Genomic DNA, 23,780 nt, shown 5'->3' with positions numbered 1-23,780 from the left:
GAATCTAGGGGTGTGCACTTGCAGCCGCCATGCTGGGGAGGTGGAAATGGGCGGAGCTCACTGGCTAGCCCATCCGGCCTACATGGTGGATTTTAGGCCTGTGAAAAACCATCTGAAGAAACCTAATGTAAGGAAATCTGCAGAAGGTCAGCCCCCACAAACATGTGCATGCATGTTCATATGTACTCAGACAAGCCCTGCACTCATGAACAGTACACACATGCATATTTTTAAAACAAGCTTATAACATTAGCACCTATTCCCAAACTCCTAGTATTTTGATGCAGTAATTTTTGGGGTTTTGTTGTTCATATTCTTTAAACAAGCAAACAGACAGACAGCTGTTTCTCTAAACTATTGCCCTCAGGTGCACTCTGCCACTTTAATGCTACATTTTTATTTGTAAAAAAAAATAACATACAGGGTAGAGCTGTACATTTAAAAATACTGTATTTTAAATATATTAGAAATATGTAATCAATCTAATTTGTAATTACTTAACAATAAAATGCCATCAATATGTTGTTTTTTTCTTAAGTTCACTTTCTTTTTGGGGAAAAAAAAGAACTATTGGGCATTCTTTTCATGGCCCCAGAGTGTTAATCTAATAATGAAGCTTTTCAGGTGTATTTTTTCATTATTTCAAGGAGGAAAAGAAAGGCATGCTGAGAGCATTTACTTCACATCTGCTAGAGAGCCTGTGTGTCGCAATACATGACCAGCAGTGGCCCTCATGCTGGCCAGTGCAAGCAGAAGAGCAGCGTGCATGGCTTCCGCTTAGGAAAGAACTGCATACTTGTAATAGGCTAGAGGCCATTTTGAAAAGGGTTGAAGCATACCATAGTTTTCATTTATTTCTTTTAGTGAAACTAAGGTTTTTATTCTGAAAAGAAAAAAAAATACAACAGCAGGGCGGCCCTTCATTCTTTTGCCGCATTCTGCAGTTTGTCCATTGAGTGGTTAGCATCTTGGTATGTGTACTCTGCCCTGTTTCCTCTTCCTCGACAGCCTGAGTGCTACACTCATCGCTACAGTCCTTTTCCTGGACTCTGCCTCAGAGACATTAGCAAGTTTCCTATACTTTTGCTAGGTCCGCAGAAGGTTCCGGGCATCTGGATTAATAATTGGCCCTATTCAGTTCATGCATGCGTGCGTGGGTGCAGATGGAAAGAAACACAGAATCCCTTCATCTGGGATGGTTCCCGTAATGGGAAATGATACAGTGTCTTCTTGGAATCTGTACTCATGTTCTTGCAAACTTGAAATTACTTATTATCCTTTGTACAATGTAAACACTATGTAAATGGTTGTTCTACAGTATTGCTTAAAGAAGATGATGAGAAAACGCATCTATGTATGCCCAGCGTAGATTTGAAGTGTCTCACCTTCCTTTGACTCTGGGTGTGTAGTCTCAGATCCAGAAGGCGCTCTGGCTGCCATTTGTCCCTTCTCTGTGTGAAGCGCCCACTGTGCCCCTTCAGGAGCACTCTGTCGTCTTCTGTCATATGTCTCAAGTTTTTGAGACATGATCTCATAGAGCCCAGTCTGGCCTCTGCCTCACAAGGTAGCTGATGATGATGACCTTGAACCACGGATCCTCCTGCATCTGGCTTCTGAGTGCTGGGTTACAGGTGTGTACCACCACACCCAGTTCATGCAGCAGTGGGAATGACACGAGGCTTTTTTTTTTTTTTTTTTTTGTAGGATTTATTTATTTGCTTTACATCCCAGTAAGAAGTTGTTCTCTCTCCTCTCCTCCCAGTCCCCCCCTCTTCCCTCCCACTCCCCCCTGTGCCCACTCCCTTTTTTAGGAAAGAGGAGACTTCCCTATGGATATCAACCCACCTTGGCATATCAAGTGGGACTAGGCACATCTTCTTCTATTGAGGCTAGACAAGGCCGTCAATTAGAGGAAAGGGATGCAAAGGCAGGCAGCAGAGGCAGCCCCTGCTCCTGCTCTTAGAGGGCCCACATGAGGGCCAAGCTGTGCATCTCTTACATCTGTGGCAGGAAGGTGGCTAGAAGTGCCCCATGGATGCTTTCTGGTTGGCGTAACAGTCATCTGAGTGGCTTTACCCAGCAGCTGATGGAAACAGATGCAGAGACCCACAGCCAAACAGTAGGCCGAGCTCAGGAAATCTTGTGGAAGAGGGGGAGGAAGTCCCATAGGGGCTCACAGAGACTGAGACACGAGCTTTTTATGTGTTGGTCAAGCACTGAGCTACATTTCCGGCTCAGTCTTCTCGTCTACTTCTCTCTCTCTCTCTCTCTCTCTCTCTCTCTCTCTCTCTCTCTCTCTCTCTCTCTCTCTCTCTCTCTCTCTCTCTCTCTCTCTCTCTCTCTCTCTCCCTCCCTCTCTCTCTCTCTCTCTCTCTCTCTCTCTCACACACACACACACACACACACACACACACACACACACACACACACACACACACAATCTGTCATTCGGTAGTCCAGCCTGCCCTAGAGCTCACATGGCCCAGACTAGCCTTGAGCTGTGGCAATCCTCCTGCTTCAGCCTTCCCAGTGCTGGAATTACTGGCATTGGCAACTCTGTGCAGCTTCACTTGCCAGCTTTGCCTCCCTGAAAGGTTGGAAGGAGAGAGGCCACTGGAAGCAGATGGTTTGGTAATTTCTCTAGGATCATGAAAAGCACAGGGCTGAGCTTAACCCATGCTCTCAGACACACAAGTTCTTTCTCTTCACACTAAATAAATGCTATTCATGGAACTTTGCCAGACACACAAAGTTTTGAAGATGGTCTTTACTTAAAAAATATGATTCTTTACAATTTGGGCATAGAAATATATTTCAACTATACTATACACTGTCTAATCTGCACTAGTCTGGGGTTTGATTTTCAAGTGATGAATGTGGGTGGTTCTGATAATGAACTACAAAAGCAATACTATGATTGTTACAGTGTGTGAAATCACACTAAGCAGGCTCTACACTGGGCGGGAGACACTGTCAGTGGTTAGGAGTACAGACCACTCTTGTAAGCATTTCAGTTCCTCACACCCACATCAGCTATAACTTCAGCTCCAGGGGAACAGATTCCCTCTTCTGGTCTCTACAGGCACTATACTCATGTGCGTACATGTACGCACACAAACACGCATGCACGCACATACACACACACACACACACAAATATTAAAAATAATAAAATAGGCTCTGTGGATTTACAGGAGCCCATGAGTTAAGTAAGTGGGAGTTTTTACATGAAATTTGGATGCTCAGAAGATTTTTTTTGGGAACTGCTTTTTTACTGTCTTCCAGATGGTTGAGACTGACGGAAGCTGTCCTCTAAGTAATATGAATGCAGTAGTCATCAAATTTGAAGCACTCTGGTGCTTGTTGGCCCTTTCTAAAACCGACATAATGATCAGCAAAGAGGGCATTTTTTCTGTTTGTTTGTTTGTTTCGTTTTGTTTCTTTTAGCTCAGGCTTATTCTGTTATTTATTTAAAGTCTATGGAGAGCAGAGATCAGCACATGAGAACTGCCTAGTAACAGGGCTTGAGAGAATGAGGAACAGGAGGCTTCCTTCAGTGCCAGACACTGAGAAGCTCGCCATAGGGTAAAGGAACAGTGAGCGGCCAAGTGGTGGTTTTAACAAGAATCAATGAGAGGCCAACGGTGTTGTGTCACTGTAACACGCCCAGGTCAGCCCAGATTTCCATCACAGGGAGCAGAGCCTAGGAGGCTTTGCTTATAGTTTGCATGCAGCAAATCTCTGTCAGGATGTCTGAAAGAAGGGAGTCAGAATGCTGCTTTCCTGGACAAGCCATGCATAGGATATCGGGGTTAGTGTGTGTGTGTGTGTGTGTGTGTGTGTGTGTGTATGTTTAGGTGTGTTGGGGGGTTAGGTGTGTGTGTTTAGGGGTGTGAGGGTGGGGAAGAGGGAGACAGGGAAGGAGGGAGAGATAGAGATTGGTTCATGCACCTTAGTTAAAACTAGGGAGCTGGGCACGGTGGTGCACTCCTGTAATCCCAGCACTCTGGGCGGCAGAGGCTGGTGGATCTGTGTGAGTTCGAGGCCAGCCTGGTCTACAAAGTGAGTCCAGGATAGCTAAGGCTACACAAAGAAACCCTGTCTGGAAAAACCAAAAGAAAAATAAAGAAACCGGGGGAAAGATTATAATCTATATCAGATGCCTTTCCTACTCATATTGCATCCTATAAATTAAAAAATAAATACTGTAGGTATTTTCCTGGCACACACCTTCCCGGACGTGTCACTGGGAAGTCTGTATCTTTCCCCAGTAACGAGCTGATAGAGTCCAAAATGAAAGTGAGTGGGACATGACAGGGGCATGTGACAGGGGCATGCATTCTTAACAGATAAAGTCATTAAAACTCGCAGTTTAGACTTGAGCGCATTTGTTTGAGGCGGTGCCCCCGAGGCTCCTGTTTGAACAGCACAGAGCCAGGATACACTGCAGAGACAAGGTTTTCATTAGCTTCTCTGGGAAAAAGCCTGCACTGAAATCCCTTGAAGGATTCTACTCCCCCCCACACACACACACCCCCAACCAGTGCTGGGCGGGTGAGCTGGACGATTACACTACCAAGGCAGCAAAATGAGGCAGCTGGGAGATGTTAATGTAGAGATAAACCGATTGACAGGCCTGGGAAATCTGTGTAGGCCAGACATGGGCAAAGGAGGAATTAGAAATAGAATCCCAGAGGGCTGCTTTGTGCCCTAGCATTTCAGTTAGATTTAGCAAATTCTGTGAAAGGAAAGAATAAACACCTTTTAACTCCCCTTCCTGCACCCCCATTGTTAGGAGTGGGCCCCAAGGCCTCGCACGTGGTAGACCTGCACTCTATCACTGAGCTACACCGCCAGACTTTGTGGATTGGTTTTTTTGTTTGTTTGCTTGTTTTTGTTTTTGTTTTTTTGTTTTTTGTTTTTTTTTTTTTTTTTTAGGCAGCATTTCACTGAAGTTTAAGTATTTGATCAAGAGAGTATTTTGAGTAGATTGTTTTTTTCTTTTTTGGGGTTTGATTTTGTTTTGTTCTTTAGATTATTTTTAGTTCAATATGCAGCATTTAACTAGGAGTTAGAATTAAAAAGCAAAATCTTGAGCACACATATATCCTAGGTGTGCCTGTGCAACAGCCAGATTTAATACAGACTTTTGCAGCTCTCACCAGGCTCTTCCTCAGTTCCCAGTGAACGCCTCCGGAGGTGGTCAGCATCTGACCTCTGTCTTGCAGATGCATGCTGCCTGTCTGCCTGTTGCTTCCCATGGACAGACACATACCATGTGCACTGTGTAGCTAATGACCATCTGCCCGACCCAGAAAGCCTCATTCTTTTGTCATTTTTCCTCCTTATATGGCTTTTTTTTTTTTCTTTCTTCTTCTTTCTTCTTCTTTTTTTTTTTTTTTTTGGTCATAATGCCAGTAAAGACAGCAGAAATGCTGTTGAAAAGAATGTAGAAAATGGGTGTATGTTAGGGTCTTGTACTCCTGGCTTCAATTTTTCCCCCTGCTTGGAAGATCTTGAGTTCCAGGCCCACGCTGGCATATATATTAGGAGCTGGTCTCAAAATCAAAAGACAAACAAAAGCCAACAGGCAATGCCAAGCCAAGCCCAGTAAAGAACAAGGGCAACACGCACAGCACCCTTGCTAAGGGAGGTAACTTTAGACTGGTTGTGAGTTGCTCTTCCAAAGTAGTAAGAAAAAGTCAAGTATTCTTATTCTGTTGCCCAAAATGATAGCCAGTGTCCGGCGGGGCTATTTAAACGTCAACATTGAAAAGAATTCAAATGCATTAAGATTAAAACTTCAGAACCTGGGCTTGGTGATGCACACCTATAATCCCAGCACTCCCAGGCAGAGGCTGGAAGATCAGGAGTTCAAGGCCAGCCTGAGCTACATGAAAACCAGTCTTTACAGAAACCAATAAATGAAATACCCATCTTCTCCATGGCCCTGGACACACTCCAGATGCTCAGGCAGCCAGCTGTGGTCAGCAGCTAGCACAGCAAACAACATTCCTGCTCTACAGACAGCTCCGTCATTTTCCTCTTCCTCATTTACAGGGTTAGGGTGTTTCATTGAGATTGTTGTCGAGAGATGGGACAAATAAATGGCTAAAACCTCTGCTGTACTGACATTTTAACTTCTAGGATGTACCTTTCTCTCTTTGGGACCTAGTGAGGCTCTTTGGAGCACACTTGTCAGTGTCCGGTGCTTATCCACATTTTACCTGCTGGCTCTCAGCTTACGCTGTCTCCTGGACCTGTCTGTCATGCCTCCCAAGGCCACGCCTGGTTAAGGGATTCTCCATGAAGCTGCCATGCGGTCTGGCCTTCTTGTTTCCTAATCACGGTCATTTGGTGAGCTCCCCCAGGGACCCACAGCCTATGTGTCCAGCACCTGCTACTGTCCCAGCCACATACGAGATGCTAATTAACACCAAGGAAGGAAGGAGCTAGAGGCCACAGGAGGACAGAGCAATAGCTGCATAGCTTAGAGTCGGGGTAGAGTTTATTTGGGGTAGAAGCAGCTCCGGAAAAAGGTGTTATGAGAAATAGTTTTTCGTGTGACCAGCTTCCATGCCTGAGCTGATTCTTGGGAAAGCAACTATGCATCTAAGTCCCCTGAACTCACCTGGGGTCGAGTTTGTGGTTTTCGTGTCTGTAGAAGTAATAGTGGAAGATATTCCCAGTCCACGGGGCTGGCAGGTGAGTGATTACACAGATGGAAAATAGCACCAAAGAAGGGTGCTAGGAACCCTGCTGCATCTGTGGCAGGGCTTAACATGACAGGCCAACTCTCCCATGGCCAACCTGCCTCAAAGGGAGGCTTCTGGGTGATGGGAAAAGTTTTCCACTAGGACAGGTGACAGAAATTACAACTCGCATGCAAATTCATGTACCTGACTAACATGCAAATCCAGAGACAAAGAGACAGAGAGTGGCCGATTCCAGGCCTTAGCACCTCTCCACTTTGCCACTCTGGGTCCTGATTTCATCTTTAGGCTTCTGGGAAGGCAGCTGTTGTGTGGCAGGTAAATAGTTCAGTCTAAGTAGTCAGTGTCCACTTGAAGAGAAGGAAGCATCCACTTTGTCACTGGCCACCTCTGACCTTACTAGGGGCTGGGAACGAGGCTCAGTTAGTCAAGTACTTGCCTTGCAAGCCTGAGGACCTGACTTTCAGCCCCCAGGACTCTCATGGAAAAAAGCGGCTTGTGGTGGTGGCACACATGTGTAAACCCAGTGCCAAGGAAGGGGAGCCCTGGGGCTCACTGCCCAGTCGGCACAGCCTACCTGACAACTTCCATATGCATGAGAGATCTTATCTCAAAAAACAAAGTGGAAAGATGTCCTAGGAATGGCAGCTCAGGGCGACCCCTGGCTTCTGCACACATCTGCACACCCATGAGCACCCTCATACATGCACATGCATGCAAATACAAAAAGAAACATCATTTAAAAGATCTTATGGAACAGGGCGTGTGCTAAACAGTATGCACTGGGATGGAGCCATGTTGAAGACATGACGGTTCCATTTTAAATTCCACAGTAGCCAACCCTTTATGATTTATAATGTAAATGGTAGCTATCTGGAGGAGTCTGGGGTCCTTAACCAATCAGTTATGCTTTGAATTTCTGCTTCTTCCACGCAGGCCTGGCAATGTTCGAGCGATGCTGAATGAGGTCACAGACTAACTACCGTATTAACCCTGCAAATCTGTTCATTTCCACCCAAGCACCCTCAGGCAGGATACAGAATGTGTCCAATTGAAAAGCTATTACAGACTGCAGTGCTGTGATGGACTGAATTCTAACAGGAGAGAGAGAGAGAGAGAGAGAGAGAGAGAGAGAGAGAGAGAGAGAGAGAGAGAGAGAGAGAGAACGCTCAGGAAATCACTTTCTAATAGGAAGCCACATTCTAGATATTTCTTTAAAATGCTTTGTGGCGTGTGTGGCTGTGATGGGGGGTATGATACCTGCATGTGTGTGAGTCGCTGAATGTGTACACATACAAATCACAGCATATATGTGGAAATCAGAGGGCAGCCTGGGGCCTTCAGCACTGTTTGAGGCAGGGTCCCTGTGCTGCCTAGGTTTTTGTCAGCTGGACACAGGGTATAGTGATAGGAGAGGAGGGAACCTCAATTGAAAAAAGGCCTCTGTAAGACTGGGATGCAGGCAAGCCTTTAAGGCATTTTTCTTAATTAGGGATTGATGGGGGAGGGTCCAACCCATTGTGGGTGGGGCCACCCCCGGGGTTGTGGTCCTGGGTTCTATAAGAAAGCACCTTTCCATGGCCTCTGCATCAGTTCCTGCTTCCAGGTTCCAGCCATGACTTCTTTTCTTTTCTTTTTTCCTTTTTTTTAATTTATTTATTCTTGTTACATCTCAATGGTTATTCCATCCCTTGTATCCTCCCATTCCTCCCTCCCTCCCATTTTCCCCTTACTCCCCTCCCCTATGACTGTGACTGAGGGGGACTTCCTCCCCTGTATATGCTCATAGGGTATCAAGTCTCTTCTTGGTAGCTTGCTATCCTTCCTCTGAGTGCCACCAGGACTCCCCATCCAGGGGATGTGGTCTGACTTTCACGAACTCCGGCCATGGCTTCTTTCAGAGGTGGGCCACAATGTGGAAATATAAGACAAATAAACCCTTTCCTCCCTAACTTGCTTTTAGTCACGATGTTTCATCATAACGATAGTAACCCTAACCAAGACAGAAATCATCGGTACTAGGCTAGTACTGCTGTGACAGACCTGATCATGTTGTTTTCGGGAGGATTGTGGAAAGACTTTACAACTGTGGGCTACAAAGGTCAGTTAGTGTTCAGAGCTTGGTACTTCTGCTTCTCGCTGGGCAGTGGGGACACTGAGGTTACAGTCTCACGCTACTAGGCCAGGCTGTTAGGAATTCTGACTCCACTCCTCATACGAACACAGCCAGCATTTTTATTTACTACACCTCCACAGCCCCTGATCACTTTTTAAGGCTAAAGTATGTTTTCTGTCATCTGAAAATTAAAATTGCTACTTCTGGCACTTCTTAACCTTAATACGTTCTACCATCTGGGATTTTTGTTTAGCCTTTTTTCCCCCTGCCTAATAACCCTTTCAGCTCCTTTTCTTTGTGTGTTCCAAGCACCCTTTTGTGTTCTTAATTTCTATTTTACATTATTGAAAAATACCGTACAGAACACTCTAGTGAATACCCGTGAATTTGCCACCCAATTTAGGAGCTGAAAAAACGAACTCTTTTCAAGTGACAGTTTCTGGGCTGTGTTTCATGCGCCACACAGAACACCACACAGATGGTAAAGGTTTCGTGCAAGGGCCCATCACCCCCTGTGCATAGCAGCTGCCTGGGAAAACAAGGCCAGTGGCTGTCTTCTTAATGCTAAGAGGTCTAACAGTTGAGCTTCAGGGAACCCCTCGAGCTGTCCCAGGACCAAGAAACCTATGGCATTTTGCAAATTTATATTTTACCGTGTTGCACTTTTAAGGACTAAGCAACTCCCCTTCTGTCGCCTCCGTCAGAGGCATTTGTCAGAATCCTCTCATGTCTGTCGCTATTTTTGGCACACATTGTGAGTGTGTTTGTAAACAGTCTCTGGCTAAATGACATGTGTGTGTGTGGGGGGGTCAGTCTTCCAGAATGCTCTTTTTGGTTTATTCCTCAGTTGACTATCAGTTTGCGCCACCAAATCAATGGCTCTAAATAGCTGGCCCTTGTGGAGCGCCAGAGTCACCCACGGTGTTTAAACATTTTTTTTCTGTGTCCTGGGACGCCTGGCATCTTTTCTGTTCTGGACAGAGCCGTTCCTTAAACATGCTCTTGCTGAGGCCACATGCTGCCGGCATCCTGCTGTTCACATCACACTATATGTCATAGCAGCAACGTCTGCCTCATCCTCACCCTGGATGCTTCGTCTCCTCGGAAGTCAGGCACACAGCAGAGAAGCTTGTCTGTGGTCCCCGAGCACATATTTATCACTTGAGGGTGCTGTTGTTTTGAAGCATCCCAAAGCTACAGATTCCCAGGAACAGAGCTAGGGAGCCAGCTGGGAAGCTGGCTTTTGATTTTCTTTTCTTTTTTTTTTTTTTTTTAATCTACTGACTGATAAACCTGTGGTGCCTCTTTGAATAGCTGATGGCTAGAACTGTGCAACACTCTCTTTTTGTGATTCAAAAATTAGAACCTCAGGAAACTGTCTTACAGAACACATATGGCTGAGATCTGCTGTAGTTGCTTGTGCAGAGCAGTGGGGACGTTTTCAAAGAGAAGCATAAACCGCACATGCTTTAGTTGGGTGTGTATTGTTTTAAGCATTGATTATCTTTTCATTTGAAATGAATAGGATTTCTCCACAAGCCACTTGTTATTTGCATAATGTGAGAAAATTCATTTGTATAATAAGCCCCCAGAGTCATCAGAGTCGGATCTGAGCACATGACGTGTTCTTTCTATCTCTGTTGCAGGGTTTGTTTTGCTTATAATCATTAAAAGTGAGAGAACCTGCTGGTTTTCTGGGTTTTATTGCCAAGTGGTTACCATTGATACTCACTCATCTCTCATGATGTACATTTCTGGTTCCATTAACAACAGAACCCGTATCTAAATGTGCTTCTCTCTCTGTAGGACAGTCGGCCCAATATGTCAAGACCTCTCATCACTAGATCCCCAGCATCGCCACTGAACAATCAAGGCATTCCAACTCCAGCGCAGCTCACCAAATCCAATGCACCCGTCCACATTGATGTGGGCGGCCACATGTACACCAGCAGCCTGGCCACCCTCACCAAATACCCCGAGTCAAGGTAACTGCAAAAGTGGGCATGCCATTGTGAGAAGTACACGCGTTTGATGCTCTTGACTGTTCTTCCTTTGGTCAGAAGAACAGGGTGGCCTGACCAATGCCAAGTGTAGGACATGACCTGCAGAGGCTGCTCAGGGCCATGCAAGCCGTGGCATGGAGTACATGTCTGCATGTCACATGGAATACATGTTCTGAGTGCCGTGGTATATGCCTGTAATTCCATCATTCAAGGGACCGAGAGAGAAGGATAATGATTTCAAGGCAAGCTGAGGCTTTATAATGAGTTTAAGGCATGGGCTATAGAGTGAGGCCCTATCTCAAAATTGAAAATGGTGGGGGCCAGCTGAAACGGCTTAGAGCAGGCTTAATGGCCTCAGTTCAAACCCAGGTCAAAGTGGAAGGAAAGAATACAGATGGTTGTCCACTAAGTTCCACATGTATACTGTGGCATGGATGGCCTGGCACGCACGCGTGCACACACACACGCACGCGTGCACACACACACACACACACACACACACACACACACGAGAAAGAGAGGAAGGTGGAGAATAATATTTGCAGTCTAAATAAAAATGACTGAATAAAAATCATAGTTACTGTAAAAATGTTATAAAGATTAGTGTTTTAGTTTTTTCAGATCTTTCTCGGCTACCTATTACTTTATAAAATAGTTTGAAAATTGGGGTGCAAAGGGTAGAAAAATTGTTCTCTTTATTCCATGATTTAATTTCCACAATAAAAAATGAAATTATTAAAATATAGGTTTCTAAGTTATCCACAATGATGTAATCCTGTCAGCTGTTAGGGCAATATGACACAAAAATATTAAGAAGGTGAAACAGAAAAAAAAATAAAAATAAAAATAAAATTAAAAAAAAAAAAAGAAGAAGGTGAAACAGAGTCACATGACCACAGAGGCTCTAGAAATATTGGTTTTGGTTTTTGTTTGTTTGTTTAAGAGTACCTATTTGTGTTCTTCCCAACCTTTTGTTAATATTAACATCAATTACAGAAAATTGCTGTTGGCCCTCCAGATGAGGGGTCAAATCCAGGGTCAAGTACAAAATATATATAAGGGCCCAGATCCTGTCTTTAAGTGTAGGGCAAGTAGTGGTCTGGTCTTGTGGCCCTTTTTTCCAGTTTGCCTCTTAGCCTTTTAAACTCCTTATATAAGGGGGAAATTGATGCAGCTTACAGGGCTTTCTGCCAAAGTACATAGAGCAGAAGGGTTTCTGATTTGGCACATTTTCAATTTGTGGAATATTTGTTTCTATATAATGAGCTATCTGGGAAAAAGGGACCCAGGTCTGAACATGAGATTCATTTATGCTTCATATATTTTTTTACACACCTATCCTGAGGACCATTCTGTATCATATTTCCAGTAATTCTGTAAATGAAGGCAAGTTTCATGGTGTAGAGTTTTCCATGTAAGAGTACTGTGTTGTTACTCAAAAGGTCTTGGGGACTTGGTATCGCTAAGTTGGAAAGGTGCTCACCACAAAAGCATGAGTCCCATTCGTAGAACTCACATTAAAAAGCTGTGATTATTGTTACCTTGACACAGCCTAGTCACCTGGGAAGAGGACACTTCAGTTGAGGAATTGCCTAAATCACATTGCATGCCTATACGTGCACATAGGAAAGTCCAGCCCACCATGGGCATCACCATGCCTAGGCCGGTGTTCTGGCTTATATGAGAAAGATGGCTAAGCAAGCCAGATACCAAACAGCATTCCTCTGTGGTACCTCAAGGATCATGGTTGAGTTCTGCCTTGACTTCCCTCAGTGCTGCCTTGTGACCTAAAAAATACAAGCCGACTGAGCACTTTTCTCCCCTAAGTTGCTTTTGATTGGGTTATTTCATCACAGCAACAGAATGTAACTGGAACACTAGCACTAGGGAGGCAGAGCCAGGTGGATCCTGGGGTCTCACTGGCCAGCCAGCTACTCAGGCAAGCTCTTGGCAACAAGAGACTCTGTCTCCAATTACTTGACAGATGACTCCTGAGAGTTGACACCCATGGTTGACTTTTGGCTTCCATATTTGAAGCCTCACAAACATGCATGAACATACATGTGCACACACTAGAACAGATGTCCACACCAAGGTTCTGGGCTTTGGAACATTCTGGATGTGGGTTTTTGGACCACTGGCCTGGGGCCTTACATAGCTGGTTTTGTTCCAGTGGTGGCTTTTCCATGCGGCTGCTGGAAAATGTAAAATTGCTTATGCATCTGCTTTCCTATGGCAGCACTAAAGTAAGAATATGTGCTTTTATGAAAAGAATTAAGCCTGCCCTTTTGCCATCCTAATACTTGCATATATCAAAATTTGAATTTTTTCTCATCAATGTAATTCAAAAAGGCAGAATTGTTCATCATGCTTTCCTCATTTTTCATGTCATTTCCGATCACCCACAGTATCATAGCCACAACAATAAAGATATGCTTTTTTCTTCTGATGTTTTGGAGATCAAAGTCAGGTCTTGTACATGGCAAACATGTCTCCTAGCTCTAAGCCTCACACCCCCTACCCCCCCCCCAGGCCAAGCAAAAGTAGTTTGACAGTGATACCCGTGTTTAGATGTAGGTGCTGCCATTTGCCTGGCAGTTATGTGATGGGTTGGTAGCATCCAATGGCCAAACACCTGCCTTCTCTCCTATAAAACAGGTGCAAATATGTACTCGTTACATGCAATCATAGGAAGCAGTTCGTAGCCCTGTGTTCAAGGCATGGTGATCTTCTGCCAAACTCGGCGGGAAGACAATCTCAAATTGCCTTCTGAACTCTGAGTGTTCACCATACCTCCCTCTCTGTAGCCTCCTTCCCTGGATCTGCTTCTGTGTCCTCTCTTATATAGTCCACTTTATGTCCATCTTTTCCAAGGGAAGACAGCTTTAAGCTCATGTCAAGTTTCAAAGAAACTTCCGTTTCTATGGCTGATACCTAAAAGCAAATGTCACTGGCCAGATAACACTGTCTTACTGTTTAATTGGCCACCGTGTGTTGCTCTGCTTCTCTGTCGCCCTTGCTACACCTTTATAAGCATTTAAGTATTCAGCTCAAAGACAATTCAGGAAGGGACCCACACTCAGATTTTAGCAGTCAAAGATATATAGAAGAATAAAAGTTTGGGATTTTTTTTTCCCATAGCTGTCAAGTGTCCCAATTTCTGTGAGGATCCATGACCTAGTCAGCCCTCTGTTAATCAGGCCCAGAGAGACCGATTGGGTAATCCATGACTGTAGGATTATTAGCAATTCTGGTGACATTCTCCAGATTCCACCCTTCCTTACCACGTAAAGCCCCCCCCCCCCCCCCGGCTCTCTTCCAGCTGTGTCCCGGAGGTGTGGCCCAGAGGGAAGAAGGGGACTTCTAAGATCTCGGGGAAGACCCATAGTTAAAGAAATTCTGATTTGCAAGTAACAAATGGCCTTAAAAGATGTGAGTGGAAGATGGCATGAGGTGGGTGCGTGGCTTGGTAGTGCAGCATGTGTGCAAGGAGCTGAGTTTGAGCAAAAGCCCTGGCAGAGAAAGGGAGGGAGAATGCTGTACGTCTCCACGTGGGGTTGCAGCCAGGAGATGCAATCCACAAGGGCCCCTGGCCGATCCGTAATAACTCTACACCAATCACATTGAAAGGAAAAGGAAAAACAAAAAACCCACAAACAGATAAAAAGCCAGACCGAGCGCAGCGGTTCACACTACACCCCGAGAGCTTGGGAGGCTGACGTTGAAACATATTGAGTTCAAGGCTAAGCTGGCTTACAAAGGAGGGCACTGTCAAAAGCAAGCCATGCATATGTCAAGATGGGGGTCAGAGGGCAACAAACCAGGACTCATGGATCTGCTGCCCGTTTTTACAAATAAACTTTTACTGGGCACAGCAACAAAAAGAAAGTTAAAGTCTATATGGCACCATCAGATAGTCTCAGCTGGACCTGCAAACAGACAGGGGGGTTGTTGAGTTCAAGGCCAACCTGGGCAACTTATCAAAACTGGGTCTCAAAATAACAGGTTTTATTTTAAGTGGGGATGGCAGTGGCTGGTGATCAGTGAGAATTCTAGGACTGTAGCTCAGTGGTAGGACACCTCCCTACACATGCCTGATTGAACAACGCCCCACTTTAAAAATAAAAAAAGAGGAAAAGAAAGAAAATACGTGGATGCGATCAGAATATTTTGTAAGGGTCTACTTACTTGATTTATATAGCGTGAGCATCTGATGGGAGGTGGCCGTTGATACTGTTCTCTTTCTCTGGGCTGTGCAGATTTGCAGGGCAGATCTGGTTATGAATGGCTCAAAAGCACTGAAGACACTTTATTAACACTATTGATAATGAAAGATTTAAATATTGCAATAATTTGTTTATTAAACCACATGCCAAATTAATAACATAGCATCCCAAAGATCTGCTCTTGGCATATGTGCATGGTAAACATACATTCGGTAATCATTTTAAGAAAAACCTGTCTTGAGTTCAAAGTTGGGTCTTTCGCATCCATTACTGTCCCTTGTAGCAAAAGCAATTTTTGCAGTGCTCTGTTTATACTTCTTCAGATTTGAACTCTTTCAAGCGGGGGAAGTAGGCGAAATAAATAATTAGCAGGATCTGCAAGGTGGTAATAAAGTGGGGGTCTCTGTGGAAAGACTCACTGTCTGCCAGGGAACTCGTGAGTTTCAGCTGCCGGAGCCATCCGAGCTGACGGCTTGACAGGACTTTTGTATATTTTAAACCCAGTACATGAGTTAACTCCCACGTAAGTCGATTATGCTAAATGGGTATCTTTCCAAAATAGTTGCCGAGTTACTGAGCATACACGGATATGTGGGTAACTACAAACTCAAGAGACTCCCTTTACAGCCTTGGAGTCGACGCCCATGACCGCCCAATGGGTGTGTGCATTGAGAGCTCTAGGATGGAGGAGCCAAGCATGTGTGCCTCGCCAGCAGAGATCTCTCTTCTGGCGAGCATCACTCTCACGTGCCTTAGACATTACAGGATCGTTTCTGTGGAGCCACAGTGAGGGGGAAGACAGATAGGTCTAATACAAGAGCATTAGAGAGGCCAGGATTATGAGTTCCAGGTCACTCTGTTACATACATTTGTACCCTGTCTTAAAGCAAAACCGCCTAAAATACAGAGCTGGGCAGGTGGCCCAGTTGTTAAGAGCACTTCCTGCTCTTCCAGAGGACCTGGGTTTGGGTCCCTACAGTCATGCTGTGTGGTTCATAAACTCCAGAGGATCCAATACCTATTCTGGGTTCCACAGGCACCTGAGCTCACACATGAACGTACACAGGAACACAGACATATACACATAATTTTAAATACAATAATTTTTTAAAAACCCTAAAATAAAAGGATCTTTGAAACCCATGTTCTGAAGACAATCGAAACCAATGTTTTCATTTCTGTGCACTTGCATCCCAGCCTAGGGAACTTTCTGGACTCCTTTGGTAAGCCTGGGGATTCTGTGATGTCACCTTTCCCAACTTAGTGCCTCCTGTTTTGATGTTTGCACTCCTAGACATGGGTCCCACTATGTTATCATATAAGCCTATGTTTCAAAGACCTCAAAAAATAAATGCTTTTACAGTGGATTCATCTGAGTTGCCAAATGGTTCGCCAAGATTTTCTTCAGAATTGCTGCATGGAGCCAGGCTGGGTGGCATATAGCTGTAATCCAAGGTCACAGGAGGCAGAGACAGGAGGATCCCAGATGAGGCCTGCCTGGGCCTTGTAGAGAGACTCTTCCTTTAAAAAAGAAAAAAAAAGACAGAAAAACAAAGCAAAACAAAACCCCCTGAAGTTATTGCACACTAGTGACTTAGCTGTTTTGTTATGGCCTGCTTTTGTGATGCACGGGTTGGATAACTCAGTGCCTGTGTTGAAGTATCTCAGGGTAGGTCGGCCATGGAGTGTCAGCAGAGAGGGAGGGAAAGGAGAGCATCCTGGAGGAACCAGGCCTTTGGGAGAGGCAAGGCCCTAGAAATGGGAGGTATGGGGTTTCCCAAGCATGATGGGGAGATGCTACCTTGTCACCTCTCTTCCTTTTAGCATCTTGCATTTTACCACTGTTGCTCCTCTAGGAGGTGGGTGAACAAATGAGAAGTTGAAAAGACCCAGTTTAAACAGTGAACCTGCGTTATTTTTTGTTTAGTGCTGGGAGAATAAGCCTTCACTAGCAGGTGCCGGACAACCGCAGGGCTCCTCTGCCACCGGGGAACAAGGCGGGCCTCGCTTTCAGTGCGCTCGGATTTGGAGAGTCTTGTCTTTTTTAAAAAACATATTTTATTAATTTATTCATATTACATCTCAATTGTTATCCCATCCCTTGTATCCTCCCATTCCTCCCTCCCTCCCTCCCATTTTCCCCTTACTCCCCTCCCCTATGACTGTGACTGAGGGGGACCTCCTCTCCCTGTATATGCTCATAGGTATCAAGTGTCTTCTTGGTAGCCTGCTATCCTTCCTCTGAGTGCCACCAGGCCTCCTCATCCAGGGGATGTGGTCAAATATGGGGCACCAGAGTTCGTGTGAAAGTCAGACCCCACTCTCCACTTGTCTTAAAGCATTATTTAGAGAGAAGACCAGCATGGTGTGTATGCCTCTCCCCACCACACTCTGATGGACACTGAACACCATCTTTTGTTTCCCTTCCACCAGCACATGGTGAGGGGAGCTGCCTCAGCCGGGGCCTGTAGCGCACTACACATGTGTGCTGGGTTCCTTCCCCTACCCATGCTTCACAGGACACTGGGGACAAACAAAGCAGATATGACCCAGGATGGTACAGTAGCAAAGTTCCCCTTCTAAGTGTAAAGTGCAAGCTGGATATCCTACTTAATGCTTTTCAGATATGTAAAGATGTTTCTTGGGGGAGAAATAACTATGTGAAGATAAAAATCATCCTTAGGTTTAATATAGGGGGCAAGTTAATTCCCCAGAGGAACTATTTATCCTGTGCAGTAATCTTTTATTTTATTTCCGTCTTATAAGACAGTGTCTCACATAGCCCAGGCTGGCTCAATCGTTTGTGTAGCACACATAGCCATACATTCATGATCCTCCCTCATCCACCTCTCAAGTGCTGGGGTTACAGGTATGCTCCACCATGCCCAACCGTGATGTAGCCATCCTGTTTAGGGCACAGCATGCTAAAGGTATTTCCTCTCAGGGCCCTGACCAGTTATAGGTTCCTATGTTAATTACCATTTACTGCAAGAGGAAGCCTCTTTGATACGGTCGAGTGGGGCCCTGATCTCTGGGGGTAACAATGTCAGTAGGAGTCATTTTATTGCTCTGTTCATTTCATAGAATGATGATGGTAGTAGGTCTTCCCGCGGGGCCCATGGCAATCTAGCCTCAGGGTCTTTGAGACAGGGTCTCTCGCTGGACCTGGAGCTTGCTCGGTTGCCTCCACTTTCTGGCCAGCATTGCCCCTTAGACACTCAGGTCTCTTCCAATCCCCGCACTGGGGCTGCAGATGTGTGCCTCTTCCTCTGCCTCCCGAGTGCTGGGATTAAAGGCATGCACCACCGCACCTGGCTAAAACCAGGCTTTTCTTATTATGCCATGAATCATACTGCTTGGGACACAAAGATTTCTCAGTGTCCCTGAGAATGTCAAGGTTATTTTGACTGTTTTCAGTATTTCCATGTTTATTCTCATCATACAAGAAAAAAAAACTTATAACAAACATCTGGCATATTCGTCTGTTTGAAGATTAATTCATTTGAGTAATTTCCGAACAAGGTTAATATGTGAAAAATATGGCCCATCTCACTGTATTCCTGAGAACAATGTCATTGAAGAAGCTTCAGTTTTTAAATGCTTCCTTCATGCAGCTCAGTCTATAGATTTCGGATACTGTTCTTCAGGGACCAACTGTGGTTTGTACAAACCCTGTTGTTTCTGCCAGTCACATGTATGGATATGGAGAGGGTTTATGGGGGGGAGGAGGAGGAGGAGGAAGAGGAGGAGGAGGAGGAGGAGGAGGAAGAGGAGAAGGAGGAGGAGGAGGAAGAGGAGAAGGAGGAGGAGGAGGAGGAGGAAGAAGAAGAAGAAGAAGAAGAAGAAGAAGAAGAAGAAGAAGAAGAAGAAGAAGAAGAAGAAGCCGCCAATATGAAAGCATTTAGGACCAGTGAGATGGCTCAGTGGATGAAGGCTATGCAAAGCATGGTGACCCAAGCTGAATGCCCAGAACCGTCAATAAAAGGAGAGATCTGACTCCCAAGTGAACTCTTTGTTTGCTGGCAGCTGATAGCTTCTGAGGGGTGGAAAACTACTCTTTTCTGAAGATGTGGCTACTGATAGAATTACCGAACCCTAGTGCTACCATACTCCAATATCCACGCACGTATGGGCACCACTGTCTGGTCCTGGTGGGTTATATATGTATATGTATATATGTATTTACATATACACATGTGCATATTCATATTCTATATATAAATATATTTTACATATACATATTCTATATCTGCTATTTTATACATGTAAATATACGTGGTAAAGTTAGGGAGGGGAATGAGGGGAAATGGGGAAATTGGAGGAGAGAAATGGGGGATATATTTCATTTTATACATAATGAAATTCTCAAGAATAAAGAAAAACAATTTTACGTTGTCCTCTGACCTCCACATGCACAATGTGGCATGAATGTACATACTCCATTCTCTCACACACATCATTACATATATATATAATAGTAATTTAAAATAAAGAAATAAATATTTACATGAATTTCCAAATAATCCAACTACCCTTTTGTCATATAGGAATCATTGAATGTAAGAATTACTACACCCCACCGACTTATTCATGTGTCTTCTGGTCGTTCTTATGTCACCCTCCCAGGCTGCCACAGTTAACACCACACAAGAGAGCTCTCCTTTGGGGAACAAGCATGCCTCTGTCACATTATACCTCTGCCGTGTGGCTTCATGGCGAGTGTGTCTTTTTGGGTCTGGGGTTGTGCAAACAAAACACCAAGGACACCTTATAGTGGAGGAAAAGGTTTATTTTCCAGGCAGCAGGTACTGACAGCCAGGGCCGCAGCTCTGAACTTGGGAGTTGGAACTGGGACTCAGAACAAGATTGTTAGTCTTTGTAAAGCAAAAACCATAAGCAGAAAGGGGGGAGGGGCAGTCTTATCTGGACTGGTCAGACCATCAGACTGGTCTGATGGACTCACTATTTCTAACCAGGCTGGAGCCAGCAGGATGTGATAAGGCCCAGGAAGTCAGCAGGAAGAGGAAGCAACAGCATCTGTCTTGAGACTGGGAACATCTGTCTGTCCGTGGCTAATGGGTGTTCCCATTGTCCTGGTGATTACCCCACCCCCTCCCTGGGAGAACTGAAGCCCTCTGTGCTAAGATGGAGGACAGGCCTAAGATGGAGTCCTTTGGAGGCAAATATTTCCAAACAGAAAGCGTTTGTTCATATCCAGGCATATCAGTATAAACTTAAAGTTCGACATTGTTAGTCAGCCACGAAGTTGAACCTTGTAGTCCCAGCTTCTTGTGAGGTTAAGACAACCCAGGAATTCAGAACCAGCCTCTGCAACATAGGGAAGCTAGTGTCATGAAAATGAATATACTAATTAATTAGTTAATCAATTAATTTTCTTTAGAAAGGAAATCACCCATAGATAGTATTATAAAGTTACATTAAAAGGCATCCCAGGGATCCACTGTGTTAGGATGAAAACAGTGTTCCATGCACAGATCATGTTTTCCATCATTGAGCTGTCTGGATTTTATATGCATAAAATCATGTATGTGTATATGACAGGAAACAGGGGACTAAGAAGAGGATGAGTGTGGGGATGGCTGGGTGCATGGGTAGCGAGAATATGCTGAATATATCGTATATCCTGTGGACAGCATTCTTATGTAGAATTGTACAATGCACAATTGGCGTATCGTGAAATTTTTATAAAGGACTAAAGAAAAAGACAAGACCAGGCACATTCAGGCCATAGATGTGCTAGAAAAAAAGAAGTTCTCTACACACTACATTGGCCAAATTGTTATCTGTTGTCATATATGTCACCTGTTAAAAAAAATATTTAATTAAGAATTTAGAATGCGTTGCTTTGATTGGCTATGTTGTCAGTGTCCTGCTTTTGGGAGATAAATTGCAAGATGCTTGCAAAAGCGGCAGCACTTTGTGCCAACAGCTGGAAGAAGTAGGTACACACTGCCCCCCATGTTCCTGCTGGGGACCCTGAGAGAATGTGGGAAGTCAGGCATGCTCTTATAGGGTGTGAGCTTACACTGAATCTTCATCCTAGGGCAGATACCCCAAAGCTCCTCATTCTGAAGGTGGGAAAGGAAGCCATTGCCCCACATCTGGAAGAGTGAGTTGTTGAACTTAATCAGGAGACAATATTAGGGCCGAGGAGGAGGCTCGGTGGGTAAAATGCTCTCGTGCAAGCATGAAGGCCTGACTGGGAGTTCCCAGAGATCACAGGGAAAAAGCAGGTGGGGTCGTAGACCTGAGATGCAAAGCAGCCACAGTGGACCCAAGGGGCTGTCCGTCCAGCCAACCTGGCGTGCAAGTAACAAAGAAAACACCCATCGCAAACAACTTGGCTTTAGCTGACCTCTGTGTGCACACCCACACGTGAATGCATGCACATGCACATTGAAACAAAACAGGGATTCAACACCATGTGACACTGGCCCTGAACAATGCCTTCAGGTTGCTAATAAATGCCAGTGTCGGGTGGCTTAGAAATGACATTGTGCTTTATCTCTTTTGATCCTTGTTGAGAAGCTTGGTTGAGTACCTCACAGGGCACCATGACTTTTCAGCAACGGCAAAGCATACAGGTTGAGTAGGCTTTATTTCAGAAAGGTGACCTTGAGCTCGCTCTATCTTGTTTCTTTGGTTTGAACTTAGGGAGCTCCAGGTCGACGCCCAGCCTCATCACACTCAGTGTCCCCCACCCCATCCCAACATTGATCTTGAAAAACAACCCAGAAGGCCATCCCCGAGGATGTCTAAACCTGAAACTGTCCTGGTCTCAAAACAGTTCAATCCCAGCTGGGTGTGGTGGCACATGCCTTTACTCCCAGCACTTGGGAGGCAGAGGAGGCAGATCTCTCAGTTCGAGGTCAGCCTGGTCTACAAAGAGAGTCCAGAACAGCCAAGGCTACACAGAGAAACCCTGTCCCAAAAAACCATAACCCAAAAAACAAAACAAAACAAAAAAACAGCTCAATCCATAGAAAAGGTAACAAGAGAGGTCCTCTCTCACTGCTGTCTTCAGGGCCTCAGATAAAGTAGGCTGTATAGCCCAGGATAACCCTCTCCCACCTGAATCTTCCAGCCTCTACTTGAATGTTGAGATTATGGGTGTGTATGTGGGGCTGGGGGTTGGTCCTAGGCCCTTGGGTATGCTAGGCAAGCACCAACCAACTGAGTTGCATGCCTAGGTGCCCACTCTTTCTTTTCTCTTTAAGGAGTACCGTAAGACCAGCTCATTAATCTATACTCCTTAAGCACCTTAAGGAAGGGGGCCTCAACCCAAACCTCAGCATTTTGATAATTTATCATGTAAGGAATGCACTGGCGTGAGGGAAAATTCAGAAAGAGAATTATTAGATGCCTTTAAATTATTGGGCTAAAGGTCATAGCAACCAAACAAACTCATGGAACTGTGTTCAGATAAAGTACGTCCCTTCCTCCACCATCGCACTGAGGTGGCTGGGGTGTCAGAAAGCTGGACAGAAGAGCAACAGCTTCCTCCCCAGGAACAGGGCCTGGTGGGTAGGCTCAGGAGGAGCTTGCTGCCTCAGAGATTCCCAACTTGGCAAAAGCACTTCCTCCTTACTCAGGATGCCTGTATAGGGAGATGGAAGAACAAGTCAAAGGAAGCAGTTATGTCAGCTGCCCAACACTGTCACCTCAGGGTGGGACCACCAGGAGCCGGAAAGGAAGTGCCAAGCTCTTGTTCCTCGCCGGAAACATGTTCTGCACTTCTTTGGCTTGTCTGCAGCAGGTCGGGGCTTGGTTCTGGTTTTTGAGGTTGGAGGGCTTAAGGAGAATTATCTAGAGATGCATCTTTTGCCCACTGTGCTCCAGGACTGGCATGCCACCACTGGGGGAATTCATCATCATTATTATTATTATTACTATTATTATTATTATTATTATTATTATTATTATTATTATTATATTCAGATTACATCTCAATTGTTATCCCTTTGCTTGTCTCCTCCAGTTCCCGTTCCCTCCCTTCCTCTTTCATCCTATTCCGCTCCCCCAGGTCTGTAACAGAGGGGGACCTCCTCCCCCACCATATGGTCACAGCCTGTCAAGTCTCATCTTGATAGCCTTCCTATTCTTTCTCTGAGCGCCACCAGGCCTCCCCACCAAGGGGAAGTGGTCAAATAGGGGGCACCAGAGTTCATGTCAGAGTCAGTCCTCACTCTCCACACAGCTATGGAGAATGTCTTGTCCATTGGCTAGATCTGAGTAGGGGTTAAATGTTTACTGCATGTATTGTCCTTGGTTGGTGCAGTAGTTTGAGCAGACCCCGGAACTTTGAACTGTGTAAACCAAGCGAAGGCCCAGTAGGGAGCCCAAGACAGACACCTCCAGAGCAAGCGCTATTGGTCCTGCTGCTGCCTAAGAGAGAAAGCTGTCAACAGCCTTCTTGGGTGTCTCCCCAGCATACAACAGTAACACTTGTCTTTAAATCATGAGCAGATAGGGACTTTTTGTGTGTGTGTGTGAGGGAGCAGTTAACACAAGGTCTCATTATGAGCCAACACCAGCTCGAACTTCTTTTGTACCTGAGGCTGGCCTCCAAGTGCTGAGACTACAGGCATGGCCCACCACACCTGGCTCTACAGGTCATATTTTTTTTCACATGACACTTTGAGTTGGTGACTACTAAGTACATGCACAACATAGTCTGGAAATACAAAGCCTCAGAGAGTGTG

General features: G+C 45.1%; 1 protein-coding gene across 3 annotated transcripts in view; it reads left to right on the top strand.

Moving 5' to 3' along the window:
• Kctd1 (potassium channel tetramerization domain containing 1) overlaps window positions 1-23,780 on the top strand; it is a 196,480-nt gene that overhangs the window by 145,434 nt on the left and 27,266 nt on the right. For all 3 annotated transcript variants that reach the window (XM_051163018.1, XM_051163019.1, XM_051163017.1), the window contains exon 2: window positions 10,635-10,813. In XM_051163018.1, the coding sequence (XP_051018975.1) occupies window positions 10,635-10,813 (179 nt within the window). The remainder of the gene's footprint in view (window positions 1-10,634; window positions 10,814-23,780) is intronic.

The sequence above is a fragment of the Acomys russatus genome, chromosome 20 (genome assembly GCF_903995435.1).
Source record: "Acomys russatus chromosome 20, mAcoRus1.1, whole genome shotgun sequence".
NCBI classification, from domain to species: domain Eukaryota; kingdom Metazoa; phylum Chordata; class Mammalia; order Rodentia; family Muridae; genus Acomys; species Acomys russatus.
This window is presented reverse-complemented; position numbering and strand designations above follow the sequence as displayed.